Here is a 20,459-nt window from a genome sequence, read left to right on the forward strand (position 1 = left end):
TTGCGACCACAGGATCATAATGCTTCCATGAGAATAGGACGCTTGAGAAAGTATCTCTGTCGGATACTTGTCTGGCACAATGATGGGATATACGGGGGGATGTCCCGAAGGAGTAGGACCTAGATAACGATCGTCAACAAAAAATATTGCCAGTTCCTTTTTCAACAGTAAGTTTTGACTGATGAAAAAAATGTGAAGGCGTTTATAACGGTTGAATCATGCGTTGAATTAAATCTATCGGAATCTAACTTTTTAACAGTTTCTTTGGTGCCAAGATGGTATTCTTGGCAATGATAGGGTGGATTCTCTTAATAAACGAGGTTCCCAGACTCTTAGAGACCTTTATTGGTACAGAGACGATGAACAACTGGAACCACTGTGAGAGGATTGTGTAAATCGATGAAATAGTGCGTTTATAGAAGCTTTTCCTATAGTATCTAAGACCAAGGAACCAAGATCAGAGCAATCAATTTAAGAATGTTGTGGCAGAGTCACTTAGGTCTTAGTGTTTCGATTTTGAAAAACGTAAGGAAGTGACAATCACAATTCACGATGTCTAATTAACTCCTATGGGTATTATTGTTTGTTCATGAAATACGTATTATATTATTGTTTGATGGTTGGTTCGTAAAAGTTGAATTCATATTTTGTATGGACATTTCATTTATGAGACTAGAAAGACTTAAATTTGGCAGACTATAGGTAGAATCAGTTTCATCATCAATCCTTTCAGTTTCTTTTAATTAATTCTCCTTTTTAATATAACTTAGAGAAGCTTTAAAACGAAACATTTACTGAAGAAAAACTCACAATGGTGACCTTGTTCTATGTCATTGGGTTATGACCACTGACTAGGTATGACAGTAGCAGGAACTTCAGAATTTTTGATGTGAACCTATTATGGGGGCGCTTCCTTTATTTTTATTTATTCTTTTTTGGAATGGATTGTGCTATTACAAATTGTTTCTTTGAAACCATCAGCCATCGCGTCTTTTTTGTGTAGAGTGGTATTCGACAATCAAAACATCGCTGTTTTCCCCATACTTGTCACATCTTCGATAAAAAAACGCTCCCTTCATGTCGAAACCTCATTAAACGGATCATAGACAACTGCCTCGGAAATTAAAAGAGTAGGTACATTCGTTGCAAAAGTCGCCGTTTCCTTTGTGAGCCGTAGGAGAATGGCAGCCATTGTTTCGTTGTTCATTTGTTTAGTTACCGCGTTCATTTATCATGCCAGCCATGAAAGATTGTTTCGTGCCGTTGTTATAACGAAATTTTAATTTGAGTGATTTAATATTGTGTCCCGGACGCGGTCAACGCATGCACGACCAAGTCGGTTCGGGATTCGTGTAATATAAGGATAATTGAATGGAAAAGGGGTTTTTTTCATTAATGGCGACCGGGAAAGTGGTCGAAGAAATGCAAAAATGAAGAGAGAGATGGTCTATTGATTTATGACGATGTTTCGTATGAGCGTACATAATATTTTAGCTAATAAATTAGTGTCTGGATCGGTTTCCATGTTGGAAAAGGGGTGGATCACAATGAGGTAAGGGTGAGTTATGGTGTACGTCACGACATAATGTGGAACTCGAGCCTAGATGGGTATATGAAATGTACCTGAGGATATTAGGAATTCAAAATTGATTCCATAATGATTCATGACCCGATTTTACGATCATTTGACCCTTTGGATCGATAAGATATAAAAATACGCGAGGTAATATATAATGATATAAACAACGTAATCTATAAGACCCTTATGTAGGAGAGACAATAATATTATATGCCATTCAGAAAAATTTTCAATTGAACCGAAAGAGCATACTTCTAAGCAGATCTTGATAATTCCAATACTCGATAGAATCTATCGAACCTTACTTCTTCGTATAAACTCAACGAATACCATTCAATGGTTACCTAATACGTAATAAAATGATTTTTCAATGAAGAAATTGGTTTTACAAAATGAGTGAAATGTACAGAAATAATTCTCGATGTTTTTGACCAATATCTTAGCCGGAAACTATCCGAAATGGCTGTGGTGCTGCCATATTCAATGGTTGACATGAGCTGACGAACGCTTATGTCTACAAAAAGAAAATAGGACTTCCCTCAACTGTCATAGACTGTGAGACATCTCTTCTTTGACATTTGATCACAGAATTTCATCATTTCCTATCGGTTCCCTCATAAATTGTGATATTTATCGAATATGTTGATAGTTTTCTCTTTCTGAATTAATCACAGGTAGGAGAGAATGAAAATACGATCATTCCACTCTCGGAAATTTAAAATGCGGGGATGAACATGTCCGATTCCACCTCGTGCAATGCTCAAACCGGCTTTCCTCCCCTATTTAGGAATTGATGATGAATCCATCGCTTGGTAGGCGTCGTACAAACGTTCGTCTCTCACGTCCGCCATTTTGCCTGGTGCGAGAGACACATGGAACGATCGATGCTCTTCGCAGGGTGAATTGGAGATTTCCAGGAAAAAAGTACAGGGTCGAACGGGGACGCCCTACCCCTAGCGCATCAACCGAACCATCGCATCATCGACATTCGGTCTTTATTGGTGAGTTTACTTACATAAAAAGATGTATTTTTGGTTATATCGGTTGATTCGATGGTTTCAGCTATTTAGTTGGAGTGAAATCCATTTTTTATTGAAAAAAAAATAGACAGAGTTTATGTTTTTAGACATCAAAGATTTGTGGGAAGCCGACAAGAAGCAAGTCCACACCCAAATCAGAATTTCGTAATAACTAATTGAAAGAAATTGAAAAAAAACAAAAATTCAAAGCCTGTCGATGAATTTTTTCGCGTACTCGTTGATTTTTAAGTTTGAGGCCGTCCAGTTATTGTTTATTTTCACCCCTTAAAACCACCCTTATTTGCTCTGTAACCTCGGATTGTTTGTTGGGAAAAACGACCTACTTTTGACCTATATCTAATAACCTAAACGAAAAAAAGAAAAAGGACATTGAAGAGTAGGAAACACTGGAGCATTTTAAAACACTAACGAAATATTCCTTGCCCTTTCAATTTCATCAACAGAAACGTTAGAAAAAGTACAATATGGCGGGGAAGAGATCACTGATAAGGCAATTTTATTATCCAAGTTAAAACTTTCGATTCAATGGTCATTTTTTCCAGTGCCTCCCTGTTTTTCCGCCATACCTACCTACCTATACGCAAAACAAAAGCTATCGCTTCGATTCCGCCCCCCTCCCCGCGTTCATTTGTCTTTCGGGTATTTACACCGATCTTATAATTACAGGAATCCTGTTTGTTCGTATATACACGACGCTTGTTTTGCCCCATCCAGAAAGCGGTGGCGTCGCCGTCGTTCATTTGTTTTGTGTCCCGTATAGAGCGGCGGCGATTCCAGAAAACAAATTACGATCGTCGTCGCCGCCTTGGATTGGGGTGGATTAAATTAAATCCCGTCGTTCGGTTGTTGTTCCCGGTTCGGGAATCCGGAGTATTTGATCTGGCGTTAAGCTCCTCGCAGATCAGCGTGTCGGGGAATTCCTGGAGGAGGATGGAAATCCTTCTGGACCTATCAAAAACGATGAATATTCAACACGTCGTTTTACACTGCGCAAAAAAATTAACGCACATTCTGGAAATCTCAATTTTAATGAAAGTAAACTCTACATTGACTTTATAACTTATTTTTTATGTTCTCTCGGGAAGGTTTTGAACGAAACAAGACACATTAAATGGAAGAAAAATTCAGGATTTCACCGAATCTTACGTGAAAGAAGAGAAATGAACAATTTTCAAAATACTGAAATGCTGATAAGTGATTTTATACTTGGTATTTCCACCTCTTGCGTTAATTACAGCTCGGCAACGACGGTTCATACTCAAAATGAGTGATCTTAAAATGTTCTGATCGAATCCTTCCCAGATTTATCCGAGTTGGATTCCTAAGTCATTAAGAGTAGCTGGATGATTTTCCGAACTTCTCAGCCTTCTATTGAGGTTGTCCCAATCCTGCTCAATCGGATTAAGATCTGGACTTCTTGCTGGCCATTCCATTCGAGAGACTTCAACCTCTTCAAGGTACTCCTGAACGATGCACGCACGATGGGGTCTGGCATTATCGTCCATAAAAATGAAATTTTCACCAATGTATGGGGCAAATGGCACTACATGCTCTTCAAGAATGTTCCTCATATACTTATCAGCCTTCATAGCTCCATTATCAACGACCACTAGGTCTGTGCGAGCAGTCAAAGATATTCCACCCCATACCATAATCGATCCTTCCCCGAAACCAGTAGTATTCAGGAAATTGCACTGAGCATATCTTTCATGTGGACGTCTGTATACAAGGGAACGTCGATCACAATGGTAGAGGCAGAATCTAGACTCATCTGTGAAGAGAACTCTTTCCCAATCGGCCTCTTCCCAATGGATATGCTCTCTCGCAAAATCCAAACGCGCCCTTCGATGGGCTGGGGTAAGAGCTGGACCTCTTGCCGCGACACGAGGCCATCATATTTTCTGAGGCGATTTCTTATTGTCTGAGTGCTAATTTGCATCTCATGAGTTTGCTCAAGCTGAATTTGAAGGAGGCGAGCGGTTGCAAACCGTTGTCTCAACGAAGAAACTCTCAAGTAACTTGAATGGCAGTTGTTACCCGTGGTCTACCCTGTCCTGGTCTTCGGACATTCATACCTGTCTCCCTGAATCGCTGCAACATTCTGGACACACTTGTATGGGAAACTACAAACCTTTCTGCAATTCTTGTGTATGTCCACCCTTCTTCTCGCAAAACTACCGCTTGGGCACATTCCTCTTGGGTCAAATTGCGTGTTTCGCATTGCATAGCGATCGAGTGTAGAAAATCAAACGAAAGAAAAACTATTGATCACTAGAATTGATCGAGAACAACTGATTTTAGAATGGAGCTAATACATTCAAAATCTGATAATATCATCTTTTTTTATTCCTGCTGGGAAAAAACATCTGTATTGAAGAAAACCGTTGAATGTGGATAACATAGGCATGCATAATTCTGATAAAAATAATTATCATTGAGAACACCTTCAATTGTAGAATAAATTTGAGATTTCCATCATGTGCGTTAATTTTTTTGCGCAGTGTATGTAGGTACTGATGAGTTTTCACCATTTTTTCATTGTTATTGGTCCAATCCAACAAATTGGAAAAATCAATTCTGAACGGTTAGGAATGGTTCTAAATCTGTGTTTTTCTTTAGTTTATTTTCATGTATTTCATTTCCACGTTGGTAGCATGATATTAAACTGCGTCTGCATGGATTTCCAAGGCCTGCTTCGATGTTGATAATTCTCGAAGCGAGCATACGTCAAAACAAAATTGTCCCCGTGAAGGACTCCATCACTCAAAGTGGAGAGACCATAATTTTATTTGAAAGCATTTCACCCATGATCGAACATTCACTTCTTTACGCCCAAACGAGTCAACAAGACCTCTAGCACATGGTTCGACCGCAAGAATGAGACTCCTCGCGTACATTTTTTGTGTACCCTGAATGAAAGTTTATTTCCGCAAGGAAAATCCCGCATAATGAAGTCATTATTCTCGCCGTGGCTATTTCAACTTTGCCGACTGCCGTATATACGGAGCGCCCTTTGGGACGATGTTCCTAAGTGCACAGGGAGGTATTCAGGATTGGATACGAGACTGTGTGAAATAGCAAGAGCGTCACAGAGTTGGTAAAACTCCAAGTGTGCAACAACCTTCAGTACATAACTAACATATGACACGAGCTCAAGATGAATTGGAATCTGGGGATGTGTAAAAACTAGACTGAGTACTGCATCACACATTCGCGACTGCAGAAAAGGGTGAGTACGGACCTGTGCGAATTTCTCCTCACTGCAGCCGTGCAAATATTTACCTGAATCATGAATGGAAGCTGTGGCCAAGAGATTATCCCATCTTAGTACACTTAAAAACTCCCTTACAATCGAGTAGCATATACCGTTTTGCAGTTTGTAGTGGATGTTTGTTGGTTCTCGAGTATTAACACTACTAACTGACTCAACCGACACTTACGAACTCTCGGCAAACATAGTACATGTCATTCAGACCCCGAGTGGGCAAAATTTTAATCCTCCTTTTTGGTGTTTGTTGGAAATATACTTGTTCTCATGAGCGTCATAGGCAGGAAACTTTGTTCGCCTCTCTTGCATGCTCTTCTGCATTTATTCAGGTTGAGTGATCATCTTCATAGCTTTAGTTGATGGTATCAGAATTATCAGAAGTTGAGTCCAAAGAAATTGAGGAGGTCAAAAATGAATGTCTTCTTCTTCGGAAATTTCAATATCATTCCATGCTTGGAAGAAACTGTCTCGCCCTTAATGGCTCTATTTATGTTGAGAAGAACTGTTTGGAACCTCATGAAAGGGCTGTTAGATACAAGTAGGACCTACAAACTTTGCACACTAATTATCATACTGAGGCTCCCGTACTGTAGTATATTATGAGCACAAATTCAACTATTTTATAGTGGCAGAATAGGTCCAAAAATTCTTTTTGATATAGTAGAAATGGCGAATAAAGCTCCTTTGAGGCGTAAAGAAAAATACCTAGTATTCGATGTTTCCATACAATATTGATGTTTACAGACAGAGCATTTGTCTCTGCGACACTTGGGTAGTCGTAACTACCTATAAACAAAAATTCATCGAGTTATACATGGCAAGTCTTTGACTCCTAGAAATATCCTTGAGGTCGAAAGAAACACTTTTTTCCTATACCACTTAATTATTATCCTATTCCTATATTACTTAATTAATCTATTTCGGACGAAAGATATCACCAACGTCTTCTAGTTTCCTCTTTATTACCATTACGTACCATAAAAACACCAAAAATTCAAAGAACCCAACTCTTGAAACTAAGTTGGACGCTATCAAATGAATATTTGAACGTTTTGTAAAATAAAAGTATTCCTCATGATGAATGATGATGAGACCTATGAGTATTCCTCATATTTTCTCGTATAGTACGCTATTTTCGAGTAATTTGATGTTCAAAAATTGAAAAATATCTGTGAAATTTGAAAAATGGGGTACTTTGGCTGAATACAACTCTTTTCAAAAGATCCACAGATGTCTAGTGTCACAGATTTAGCAAATTACTCTGAAGATAATTTCATTTTTCCAGGGTTGGCATAGTTAAAATGGTTATATCTTTTTATCAGGGTCGAATCTGAAAAAATGGTATAGGAAAAAAGTGTTTCTTTTGACCTCAAGAAGCTACTGTTTGTACGAGTCAAAGCCTCACCCTATATATATCTCTTTTTTGAATATTTTAAAATGGAAAACGGCTGAAACACGATAAGAACCACTTCTCGATATTCACGCGACGTTTCGCCCCATTTGGAAGCTTCTTCAGGACACTGGAGGTTAATTAACCAATCTCGGAGTGATCGATGGCCGTTTAAGAGGTTTTCCTTATTAATAAATCGATAGGTGGGTCGGGACGGACCATCATATTAAAATTATCAAGTAGTGCATTTACCGCGGTACCTTGGGCACATCCTAATGGGTCCGCTACCGGTGTGGAGCCCCCAGGGTACCTACCGTCGGGTTCCGCCTATCCGGCACCCGGTATATTGAAATATTGCCAACTGCAGGGTGGAATTGTTTCGTTTTAATTAACTCGAAAACGTATTAAACCAACAGAATCTATCATATAGGTACCAGAGGACGGGATGAGGCATAAATCATATCATCCTCATCCTCGTCCGATTGATGTTATGAGAAATCGTGTACATTTTTCTTGGACCGTGAATATATCAACCGTTCGAGATTGATCGTTCGATTTATTATGGCGAGATTTGATATGACAGGAGGATACAAGAAGAATTTGTCCATTATTCATTCATTTGAATAATCCCCGATTTAAAATATGCTCGGACGTGTTTCGATACATCCATTTTTCATCGAGATACATTTTTTCTTGTTATGTAGATATATATAAGAGCGAGCAAGGAAATGAAACAGGAAATATTTGGGACGCATCAATGAGAAAGCATTTTTTTATGCCATGAAGGTATTGACTATAACATCGACCACAACAAGTGGAGAATTGTCAGTTAGAACCTTGGAAGACAGAGGGCTCAAAAAGGCCTCAATGAGATAGTAAATTGTTCAATAATATAACTCTAACGTTGGTAGCATGTACTGTATTGAATTCTGAAGATATTAGGATCTCAAACAAGGGTGTTAAGGATCAAAATGACTTCTCGAATCTCGAATTTTTTATGTACGAGGATATATTGAAAAATTCTTGGCCTACTATAGAACCAAACAAAATTTCAATGTCGAAATATCTTATTACTCAACATATTCTCCTCTCAATTGGATACATTTATTACAGCGAACCTGCAACGTCTCTAGACCTTTCAAAAAAAATGTTTCTTCTTGCTCTGCAAACCACACCTCAACAGCTTTTATTACCTCCCCGTTGGAAGAAAATTTACGACCTTTTAAACTTTTTTTCAGTTGAGGAAAGAGATGGTAGTCGGATGGCGCCAAATCTGGTGAATAAGAAGGGGTGTTCTAGTAATTCAAACCCTAAATCAGGAATTTTTTGAATGACAACATGAGATTTGTGTGCAGGAGCGTTGTCCTGCAAAAACAGAACACCTTTTGATAGTTTTCCGCGTCTTTTCTTTTTAATTTTTTCCCGTAGAGCGGTCAGTAATGTTGAATAGTAATCTCCGGTTATTGTTCTACCCTTATCCAAAAAATCAATCATGATTACTCCATGGAAATGCCAACAAACTGAAGCAAGAACTTTTCCAGCAGATTTTTGGACACGAAACTTCTGAGGTCTTGGAGAACCAGAGTGTCGCCATTCCATCGATTGTTGAGTTGTTTCTGGATGGTAAAAGTGTACCCAAGTCTCATCCATAGTAAAAATTCGGTTTAAGAAGTCTACCTACATCGTTTTCAAATCGAGCACAGATCGAACGCGATGCTTCAACCCTTGCACGCTTTCGGTCAACATTCAAAATTTGGGGATCCATTTTGCAGCAATTTTTCTCATGTCCAAATCGACGTGAACTATATGATGAACGCGTTCGTATGAAATACTCAGTGCTTCAGTTATCCGTTTTAGCCCAATTCGACGGTCTGATAAAATCATGTCATGAACTGCATTGATATTTTCGGGGACTGACACAGAAACTGGCCTTCCTGATCGGTCATCATCTTCAATGGAAAATTTACCTCTTTCGAAGCTTGCAGTCCAATTTTTCACGGTCGCATACGAAGGACATTGATCACCAAGGGTATTAAGCATATCTTCGTAAATCTGCTCACCTCTTAATCCTTTTAAATATACTTGATTAAAGGTACTTGATGATGGCTCGATACTCTAACTTTTCGATTTTCACAATTTCGGTAGAAATCTGCTTTCTTTTAATTTATTGCGTAAGTTTGGCTTACTTTTTCGACCTCAAACTTCACACTGACACTTCTAATGAGTTGCTATGGTAACGCAATATCTTTTTCATGCATGGAACTGATCTAGGCTAACTAGATATCAATACATCCTCGTATCTTACGGATTTCTGCCTGTACCTTATCTTCTTAAGTTAAGGCATCAATGCAGATGAGCAATTAGATACTCCCGATCCTTTCGAAAGCGTCAATACGGGAATTATCCCACGAAACCGAACCAAATCAACCAATAATTCACGCCTCTTTGCGTACTCAACGGCTCCGAAGGTAAACACGATAAAACCTCGAAATCAAATTTGGATTCGGCCGGACAGCTTCCACAATGGACCGGGCACATAAATATCATTCAATACCCGGTCGTCGTCGACGCCGTTCCCAGCGGCGGCGTCGTCCCCGCACGAACAAACGTGCGTTTCCAAGATGTTGCCGGGACAATTTGGGACGGTTTCGACGACGTGTCAGGAACACACCCCACGGTTGAATCGGCGAAACGATTCATTCGTCGACCTCGTAATTACTATTTCCAGGTCAGCATTGTGTGTTGCGACGCGAATGTGTGGACCGTATTTTGGGCGGACGATTAAATTCATTTAATTACTACCTACCATCATTCGGATTGTAACAAAGTTACGCTTCCGTTGCGGGATTGGATGTAATGAGTGTTGACGATGGTTAGGTTCGGTTGAAAATGAGACGCTCTTTCGGAATCTGCATCCTATTCCAAGCTAAGATGATTTTTCTGGGAGATACGGGTGTCAGAAGGTCGAAAACGGTTTTCTCGAAAATCGATCAGTCTTCGAGATTAAGTTCTAGAAGAGTTGCTCTTTCAAAATATGTATCACTTTTAATTCTACAATTAAGTTTGTGGGAGATACGAGTGACGAAATGTGATCTTTGAAAATTTCCGAAAACTAAGGTGTCACTTAAAAATTGGTCAGGACCAAACGGTTCCACTGAGTTTCATGAAATTTTCGGAGGATGTTCATGAATACTTTGTTCAACTAGAAAAAAATCAAGAGTTCTCTGCGAAACCTAGTTTTTGCGTAGTGATGTCGCAAACTGGGTCTTTTCTAAATCTTCAAAAAGGTTAAAAAAGGTAATTAAAATTTCTGAATCTTGGGGATTTCTTACCGAATTAATCGAGTTTCTCGATAAACGATTCAAGACAATCAAAAAAGTGTTTGAATCGTCCAAATCCGCCAACGGGTTAGAATTCTAGGAAAAGTAACAGTTAACTTTGGAATATTGGATGGTGCGGCACGTTGCTGAAACAATTTTTTCTCGTAGATGAATGGAATTTCGAGATTACTTATATAGAAGAGTGGCTCTTTCAGTATATGTATCACTTTCACCTCTATCATGATTTTTGTGGGAGATACCGAGTGTCGAAATCGAAAAGTGACCTCCAAAAAAGATTGGGTCACTTAAAAATTCGTCAAGACCGAATGGTTTTGCCGAGATGGGTGAGCTTCTCAGATTTTTTACTAGAAGAATTGCTCTTTCAAAATATGTATCACATTTAGATCTACGAAAATTATGCTGGAAGAAAAACTTCTTTAAAGATGACCTTGGAAAAACTCCCAAAAAGTTGGTTTCAGTTAAAACTTCCTCAAGACCGAACGGTTGCGCCGAGATGGTTGAGCTTCTCAGATTTTTTAATAAAAGAACTGCTGTATCAGGATATGTATCACATTTAGATCTACGATAGTCATTCTGAAAGAAAAACTACTCGAAAGGTGACCTTCGAAAAATTCCCAAAAAGTTGGGTTCAGTTGGAACTTCCTCAAGACCGAACGGTTGTGCCGAATTGGATGAAATTCTCAGATTTATTACTAGAAGAGTTGCTCTATCAGAATATGATTCTTCTGGGAGATAAGCGTGTCTAAAAAGATAGTGTCACTTAAAAATTGGTCAAGACCGAACGATATCACCGAGGTCCATGAAATTTCAAGAGGCTATTCTTGAATTTTTTTTCTAATTAGGAAAAAAAACAGGGGTACTCTGCGGAGACTGACTTTTCCGCAGTGAAGTGACAAAGTTGGTCTCCTCAAAACCTCAAAAAAGGTCATAAACTTAACCCTCAATCTACGATTAAGAACAACCCAAATCAATACCCAAAAGGACCAAACCACCTCATTACAATCGGACCTCGATAAATCCGTCAAATCGAGGCTGTCAAAACAACGATAATCGATCAGTGAATCGGCGTAGAAACGACGAAAGAACGAAATCTGTCTTCCGATTAGCCAATCGAGACCTAAACGCAACAGTCAAATCCCTTGAAGGGGGCTGAAGGGCCATCCAGGCCAATCGCAATCGGGGCCGGTCCGTGAAGTACCTCGGGCCCTTTGTTGGGGGCGCACACATGGCTTCAATCGACGGTCCTTCAGGGCCCCCTTTCTTCTCAATCAGCAGCAGTCTTCACAATGCGTCGCTTTCTTTTGTGTCAGTTTGGTGTCAAAATAGGTATATGGGTGCCTGAGTTCTCGAGCACCCATTCACGAAGGAGTGAAAGAAGGGATGAATTCTGTTGCGTTTAGTATTCTCAACGCTCTATTATCACATGAATGCGCCACAGTTTTACTTCATAATGAATCACTTCTTCTCATCCAATATCTCTACGAAGAAGAAATATTGTGTTTTTATTATCTACTGAATTCGAAATCGAAGTATTGAGGTTTCTCTCAAAATATGCGATAAAACTGTTACAGAATGCATCAGAAAATTTGACTGATCGTCTTCTGGTTGGGAAAACCCTCGATGATGATTTGATCAAGTTGCACAGTAGCCAAACGTCTTCTCAGCATAACTGATGCTTCCATTTCTTCAATTATTGCCTATTCAGATCGACTCATGCGTTCAAACGAGACCAAAAACAGGTTTAGCAACAAATTACTACATTTTTCTTACGCCATCATCTACAGCCTCTTACAATTCATTGAATTCAGATGACAAGTAAAAGAATATGATAAAAACAAGTTGAAATATCCTAGTTTACCAGATAACTCCATGAATGAAGAGAAATTCATAAGTGATCCCTATATACATTGTTCAGCACTGAATTCAATCATACGCAGACCATTCTGTACCAAAAATCTCTCCCATTTCTCCATCTACCATCAAGATCCCAGATGACCGGGTTAGCTCTCATCCCTTCGTCGGAAACTCCCTTATGTCTCCCGGCTTTAAATTTCTCGAACCTCGGGACAGTTATAAAGTTCCATGCGACAAACTCCACACTCCACCCTGTCTCTGCTTTCTCATGAATGAAATCGTGATAAAACATTGCTGGCGATTATGCAAAACCCAGATTTATGGACCGGGGGAACGGAGAATACAGCAGAGAGGGAGGAAGACACGGGACAGATGGAAGGACACTCGAACAACGCATCCCTCTGTGTTCGTATGTGCTGTACTGGCCCGACACCCTTGATTGTACATATTGAATACTTAACCCTTAATGATGAACAGATGATGACTTAATAACCTGCATTCTGAAAGATCCATCGTCGAATAGAAAATTGGTGGATACAGTGCGTCAATTTGAAAAGGTACCTCCCTTAATATCTTGGCCCTCTTGAAAAATTAGAAAAAATTCAACAAGAAATAAACTTTTGCTCGATGGGGACATTTTATAAGGCTAACTCCAGTCATTTTGTATCAACCCCTTTAGCGTGATGACAGCATTCGATTGCCTTTTTCCAAAATGCCTTACACTAGACCTTTTTTGTTGGTAAAAATGAGAAATTGTTTATTATAAGAGATTTTCAAAATGAGTAGGGTAGTTACTTAAAATAAAAGGTTGTATACTGTGATGCAGACATCTACAACACTAAAAAGAAATCACAGTAAGCCGAATTAGCCATAAGGACTTTCTTTGATGGCAAATGAATCACACATCATAAATTTGAACCCACAAAACTGTCACTTTCCTTAACCATTGTAATAATAGACCGTTTAGGTTTTTACAAAGGACAACCGAACCTCTTTTGAAATGTTTTAACTCAAAACTACCCGAAGTATTGCCCATACCAAAAGGTATGAGTAAGTTCAATCCTTTATGTTCAGTACCCATATAGGTACCTAAATTAATGGAAAGGTACCTATATAAAGTAGGTACCTAAGGGTCAAGTACAACGATGAGAAGCTCAACAATTTTTTTACTGTCTATTCTAATGAAACCTTTTGTGTATATCGAAGATTTTCCATGTCCCTAATATGAAAATTATCAGTTAACCCTTTCTCAGTCACCCTGTCATCGATATTGCAGGTTACTTATTACCTAAAATTCGACGAATATTGCAAGAATAGCAATGTTCCTGATAAGGGACATTCACGAAGTATATGTCGCAGATTAATCTTTCTAGATTAATGAGTTTTTTAATTTATTGACTCCGACACGTGTGAAAGAGCATTTAAATCTGCATTAGAAATTATAAATATGGTGCTGAAAATATTATTTCGGTGACTAATTATTATTGTATTGGAAATTCCATCAAAATTCTTAGGAAAAATTAAAGAAAATAAAATCGCACTTTCAGAATTTTCTGACCGTTTGGCCAGCTCTGTGAGTGGAAGGGTTAAATACATAGTTCAATTCAGAAGTGTCCACATTTCGAATGGAAATCTAACAAAGGAATTCTGTTCAACTTTTCTGGAATATTCATGACCTTGTTCTAGTAGGTATGCCGTTTTAGCATACCCACCTATAATTTCTCAGTGTGGTTAAGGGAGACAAACAATTCGATCAGCTTAATTTTTCATAATGTCGACCACTTAAGTAGGTAGCTAAGAAGGGCCAGAATTCGGATCAGTTATAATTCCAAGAACGTTGACATAGGTCTACCCAGCATTCTTCAATAACAATGGATTTGCCCCATTCACATGGCAAAAAGGCTGTTTGTTCCACGCCTACAAAAGTCAATTTATGGAGTCCTTTCTCTCTGTGTCCTGACATTTGAATTCTTGGAAACAGGGATCACCGCAGCGATCGTCAAGAAGAAGAAAACAATATCGAATAATTGCATATTACAGTTACTAATGCCTTTTTGACGAACTGCACAAGAATCGAAAATTATGCCCGCTTTAATTGGCCGTTTTATGGGATAAGGAAATTTCTCAAATTTTCAGGATTCGTTGAAACAACATTCGTTTACTTACGTGTAAGGAGATTTTTCAAAATTTTCAGGGTTTCCTTCTTGAAATTAACATTTATATATGAGAAGAACATACGGATTGAAATGATGATAAATTTATATAACATTTCTCTGATCTGTGGCCATAACCTGTTGACTGTCTTTTCCTTGATCAAGGTAAAAATGAGAATCGATCGGAAAACAATTGTATCTGAGCCATGAAAATCAATAAACCAGCTAGAAAACAATCAGAAGGATTTGTCCTTAAGTAGGCTATTGAAGCATTGAAAATTTGGCACAGTAGAATGCTGTCTATTTTGTTGTTTTGCATGTATTATTGGCTATCAATTTAAATTTGGACTTCACATCATTTCTACCAATAGTTGTACCGAAATGTGTCTTAGCTTTGCTTAAAATGGAAATGCCTGTTTTCCTTCATAAATGTTGAGTGACGGTATGTTTTTTCCTCTGCACAATACTGTATGAAACTGATATGGCAGTTTCATTAATAACTGTCCTATCTTAATTTCAGATTCAACGAAATTAATGACAGTTTTTCTATAACCTATGAATTCTTCTATGTTTGGTTGCAGATGACAATCTTATATTAATGAGAAATTGTGCATTTATAGGCGTCATTAATGGACGATTTTGTAACTTCTTAAAAGTGATTTGCTTGAATTTCATTTTCGTTGATTTTACATGTGTCGTAGGTGTTTCTACGTTTAGATTTAGGTGGATTTAAGCCTTAAAACTAAGAATTTAACAGTATCTATTTCAATAGGGCGTTTATGCAGCTTTGGTAAGAATGGAAATGCTTGTTTTCCGACATAAATGTTGAATGAAGGTGTGTTTTTTCCTCTGTAGGGAATTTGTCATGTTTCTGTTTGCTTTTAGGTGTATTATTTGTGGATTGTGTTTATGTTTTTAGACGTTATTCTTATATTTCAATGTTTCGCCTGTAAGAATCAATGAGGGACTGTCTTTGGTATGGGACCAAGACGATTCTCAGGTTGATTCCTCAGTTGGCTGAATAAACGCGTGGTAAAACTTAGTGCACTCACCCGTATGTGTCCTTTTGTGTATCTTCAGGTTCTCACTCCTCGCGAAGACTTTTCCGCACGTGGGAAACGGGCAGGAAAACGGCTTTTCCCCCGTGTGCACCCTGATGTGATTCACTAACTTATATTTCGCCTTGAAGGGTTTCCCGTTCCTCGAACAGTTCTGCCAGTAGCAGGCGTGCACAGTGCACTCTGGACCGCCGACGTGCTCGACCTGCAGATGCGTCACGATCTCGTGCATCGCCAGGAAATGCTTGCCGCATATCTTCTTGTGTGCCTGATCGTGGTCGATCCAGAGACACTGCATCTCCTTCTTGACCTCAGGCTTCATGTACCTGAAGAAGGCGCCCTCGTAATTGTTGTGATGGGCCATGTGCTGCATGTGCGCCGAGCTGAGGTACTGGTGATGGTTGGTCTGGGGGTGGTAAGCGGAGTGCGGGTCCGTCCTGGTGTACATGAGCTGATGATGGGGCGCCAGGTGGTGCTGATGCGACATGTCGTGGTGGAACAGGAGCGATTCGCTGGGCGCCGTCTGGGCGGCCGGGAACTCGTGCTGGTCGCGTCTTATCAGGAAGTCGCGGGTCGCGTATCCCGAATGGTGCGAGTTGAAGTGGTTCAGGTGGCCGTAGTTGGCCTGGAAGTGGTGCCCCTGGGCCTCGGGTCCGGCCATGGCGGCGGCGGCGTTCTGGTGCGGCGTCGGCACCGTGGCGCCCCCGCCGCCCCCGTTATGGTTCGGACTCATCCTGATGCCGTAGGTCGCGGCCAGGTGGTTGTGGTCCATGAAGGGATTGATCATGTTTACCGGGGGTAGTTCACTTTGTTGTTGTTCGTAACTCAAACGCACATTTCTCTCAGCACTCGAACTTCTGTCTGTGTGTATACGCGTCGGTTGGCGTCGTCGGTCGTCGCGACAAGTATGTCGTATGTATATGGTGTATCGTGTGACCTCTCGACGCGGTGCTCACAGCGTGACTGGGAAAACGCGGCAGGAGAAGAGCCATGCTTGGGGTGCGCTTTCATGGGCGGGGATGTTGAATGGACCATTGGTTGAGAGGGGGGTGGTCGGTATTGGTTCGGATATTCGGCGGACCCGTTTCTGAAAGCTTGTTGGTTCGGACGAGGCCAATCTACGAGAAGGAGGAGTTGCGAGACGGGGTATACATGCGGGGAGACTTGTTGATTTTTCTTATATGGGGATCTAATTCGGCGTTTGTGTGTTGCTCGTACAGGGGGTAATCTCTCTGTGCGCTCTAGAATACGACTACTTTAATTGGCTGTTCTATGGGACGGGATAATTTCCCAAATTTTCAACATAAGAGGAAAATTCGATTACGTGAAAGGAAATTTTCAGGTTCCTTTATTTTTTCTTAATTTCTTGAAATTCACATTAAATTTCAAGGTCCTCTTTCATATCAACATACGGATTAAAATGAAAAAAAATTCTTATTACATTCCTGTAATCTGTGGCCATACCCTGTTGACTGTTCTTCATTAGGGTTGAAATGAGAATCAATCGGAAATTTTTTTTCTGAGTCGCAAAAATCAATTAACCTTCCTAAAAACAATCGATCAAGGATTTGTCCATAAGTAGGCTATACACTTTTTTTGAAATTCCATCTAAACTTATATTTTTCATGACTATTCTCGAAAGTAATACAGGGTGAGTCTATGAGTCGTACAAATATTTCAACAACAGATTCTTAGGGTAAAAAAAAACGCTTTTTGGATTTACCATTTTTGCAGATTCGGCTTGCTTTAAGAGATACAGGCTGTTCAAAAAATATAGAAATAAAAAAAAATTTTGTTCTATCTCACAAACGGGTTTTTCGAATACAAGATATCACCCACGTCTTCCAGTTTTCTCATTATGACCGAACTAATTACGTACCAGAAAAATACCAAAAATTCAAAAAACCCAACTCTTGAAACTAAGTTCGACACTATTTTATGAATATTTGAACATTTTATAAAATAAAAGTATTCTTCACATTTTCTCGTATAATGTACCGTTTTCGAGTAATTCGATGTTCAAAAATTGAAAAATATCTGTGAAATTTGAAAAACACATGTTTGTTCGACTAAAATTCATAGACAAAAGCCTCTTGATTTTTTTTTCAACTTCCTGAATTATTTCAGGAGTCAGATTCCTCATTTTTGAAGTACATAGTTGATGTTTTTCAAATATCTATTCAACGACGGGGAATAGGTAAGAATTTGAATAATGTGATATTTGGTTCCTTCATATGATACATGATCTTATTTGATATAGGTGTGTACCTAAAAATTAGCTCTAGGTATCATTTAAAAAATTAAAGATATCTCAAATTAAGGACAGGCTGTATTTATTCGAAATGAGAGACACACAGTGTATAAAAAGAAGTAGGTTCAAAGCTTCAATTATTGTCGCAATATTTCTCAGTAGAAGATTTTTTCTTGCTATACCTAATCTGACTCATTTAAATATTCAGATTGAATGTCTCATTGGACATTGATATAAAACAATCATTCAATTTCATTTCAAATTCACCAATATCAAGAAGATGGTAGGTGGATAGAGGTTCTGATGAAAGGAAAACCTACGAAAGATTGTCTATCTATATATGGTTAGATTAGGAGCACTCTAACCACTACCGATCTGTGCAAATCTACACGAATTAAGTGAATATCCAATTAGGGGACAGTCTTCCCTAATTGGGGACCCAAATACATTGAGATTGATACAGTCCTGCGACAAATGCGCATCATTAATCTACTTTATGAGAAAAAGCATCCAGGATAGAGATAAGGATAACAAATTCGAGATCATCTAACTATGTAGATTCATCATTACCTATACCTCTCTTGAGTGAGTCTTTGACTATTACAAATATTTTAACAGCAGATTTTAGAGGTCAGAGGAAGAACTCTTTTCCTGAACATTTTTTGTTATTCAGCCCTGATAAAAAGATAGCCATTTTAAGTTTCCATAAGGAGCTGTGCCACACCTGGAAAAACAAAATTAACTTCAGAATAACTAGCTAATTCTATGACACTACACATCTGTGGATCTTTTAAACAGACTTGAATTCAGCCGAACCACCAAATTTATCAAATTTCACTCATAATTTTTAATTTTTGAACATTACTCGAAAATGGCGAAACGAGAAAATATTAAGAATACTCTTATTGAACAAAACGTTCAAATATTCATTAGATAGCATCCAACTTTATTGCAAAAGTTGGGTTCTTTGAATTTTTGGTATTTTTATGGTACGTAAGGGTCATAATGAGAAAACTGGAAGACGTGGGTGATATCTTTTGTTCGAAAAAGATTCATCAAATTAATGGAAAACTATATTCCGAAATTCATTACACGTTTCACATTTGTGAAATTGAACTAAAAATAAGAGTTTTTTTATGGTTTTTCAACAGCCTGTATCTTCTAAACCGAGCAGATTCGGGAAAAATGCTAAAGGAAAAGGGTGTTTCTTTCGACCTCAAGAATCTACTGTTAAAATATTTGTACGAGTCAAAGACTCACCCTGTATAATAAGGCAAAGTCGGCTACTCGATAAAATTAAGGTAGTCCCCCCATTACAAAATAATCGAATTAAAATAACCCGAAAGATTGATGAACACGTAATGACGTGATGAAATCAAACAATGACATTAGAAACCTGCTTCGTTGAACAGAAATAGCCCTCCCAAATTGCTTTAATTATTGCACCGAATGATACTTCGGCAACTTCAAAGCCATCCTGACTCTACAATTTCTATAGTCGTCCAGAGGAATAACTCTTCTAGATGAAGAGTGGGGCCATTCACACCGATATCATTGCCACTTGACTAGGCGGCAATCTTGCTACTGCATGCCAAATTTTTTGGCATCTCCAATTTTTTAACACTTTGTGGCTTCCGACTGTATTAAACGGATAAGTCAGCCCTTGCAGAACATACCTTGACGGATAAACCCAACATCGAGATATAAACACCATAGAAATGATAGCAGCAGAAAATATAAAGACGCTCAGCTACCAGTCATCGATAAGACTAATGTGAAACCAATGCGTATAGGCAAATGAACGAATGAAAGCTTCGTTACCTGCTACTCAAGAAAATATAGACGCTCAGCTACCAGTCATCGATAAGACTAATGTGAAACCAATGCGTATAGACAAATGAACCAATGAAAGCTTCGTAATCTGCTACTTAAGGGTGGGGTGGGGAAATAATTACTTCTCTTCCGGATCATATTCATCAGTTCTGTGTTCTGTGAGGCATCTCTGAAGATGCCAAAAAGACTCGTTTCGATGTTTGCATTTCAGCACTGACCAATTTTCGCGAAAGACTTCAAAATGATTCGCGATGCGTCTGAAAGTACCCATCTGATTGTTTGGTCCACTCTATGAGGAGAAGTTCACGTATGATTCGTCTCGGTTTCATTTGAGTAAGCCGTCGTATTGTGGAATAAAAATTCCATTATTCAATCCAATGGAACACCTTTCCATTCGTATTACTATCGCGGCTCATTTGAAGTTGATGGCTAGGATGAGGTGATATATTCGATTGATGTTCGGCGTTTCTTCCAACAGGAGTTTATCTACAGTCCACTCTGTGGCAGATTGTAGATTGTATGAGTTATCTGGAGCACGAACGAAGCAAAATTTGGCAGTCAGCCCAAGATTTTTCCTCAGAAACTGCTAAATTGAAAATTGAAAATTGGTATACGAAAATCTGAAAAAATTGTCTCTTGGCTCCGATATATTTTTCTCCGCATGACAGAATCTTATATGTCATCAAAATATC

General features: G+C 38.9%; 2 protein-coding genes across 3 annotated transcripts in view; one reads left to right on the forward strand and one right to left on the reverse strand.

Moving 5' to 3' along the window:
• Nucleotides 1-16,625, reverse strand: part of LOC123310717 (pair-rule protein odd-paired-like) — a 28,073-nt gene extending 11,448 nt beyond the window's left edge. Inside the window, exon 1 of one of the 2 annotated variants that reach the window (XM_044894345.1) lies at nucleotides 15,678-16,625. In XM_044894345.1, coding sequence (XP_044750280.1) covers nucleotides 15,678-16,470 — 793 coding nt within the window. In that variant the 5' untranslated portion in view covers nucleotides 16,471-16,625. Of the gene's footprint in view, nucleotides 1-15,672 lie in introns of both variants that reach the window. The other variant, XM_044894346.1, reaches the window with a different exon arrangement.
• LOC123310734 (pickpocket protein 28-like) overlaps nucleotides 1-20,459 on the forward strand; it is a 103,016-nt gene that overhangs the window by 57,068 nt on the left and 25,489 nt on the right. The gene's annotated exons all lie outside the window — the stretch shown is intronic.

This window comes from Coccinella septempunctata, chromosome 4 (genome assembly GCF_907165205.1).
Source record: "Coccinella septempunctata chromosome 4, icCocSept1.1, whole genome shotgun sequence".
NCBI classification, from domain to species: domain Eukaryota; kingdom Metazoa; phylum Arthropoda; class Insecta; order Coleoptera; family Coccinellidae; genus Coccinella; species Coccinella septempunctata.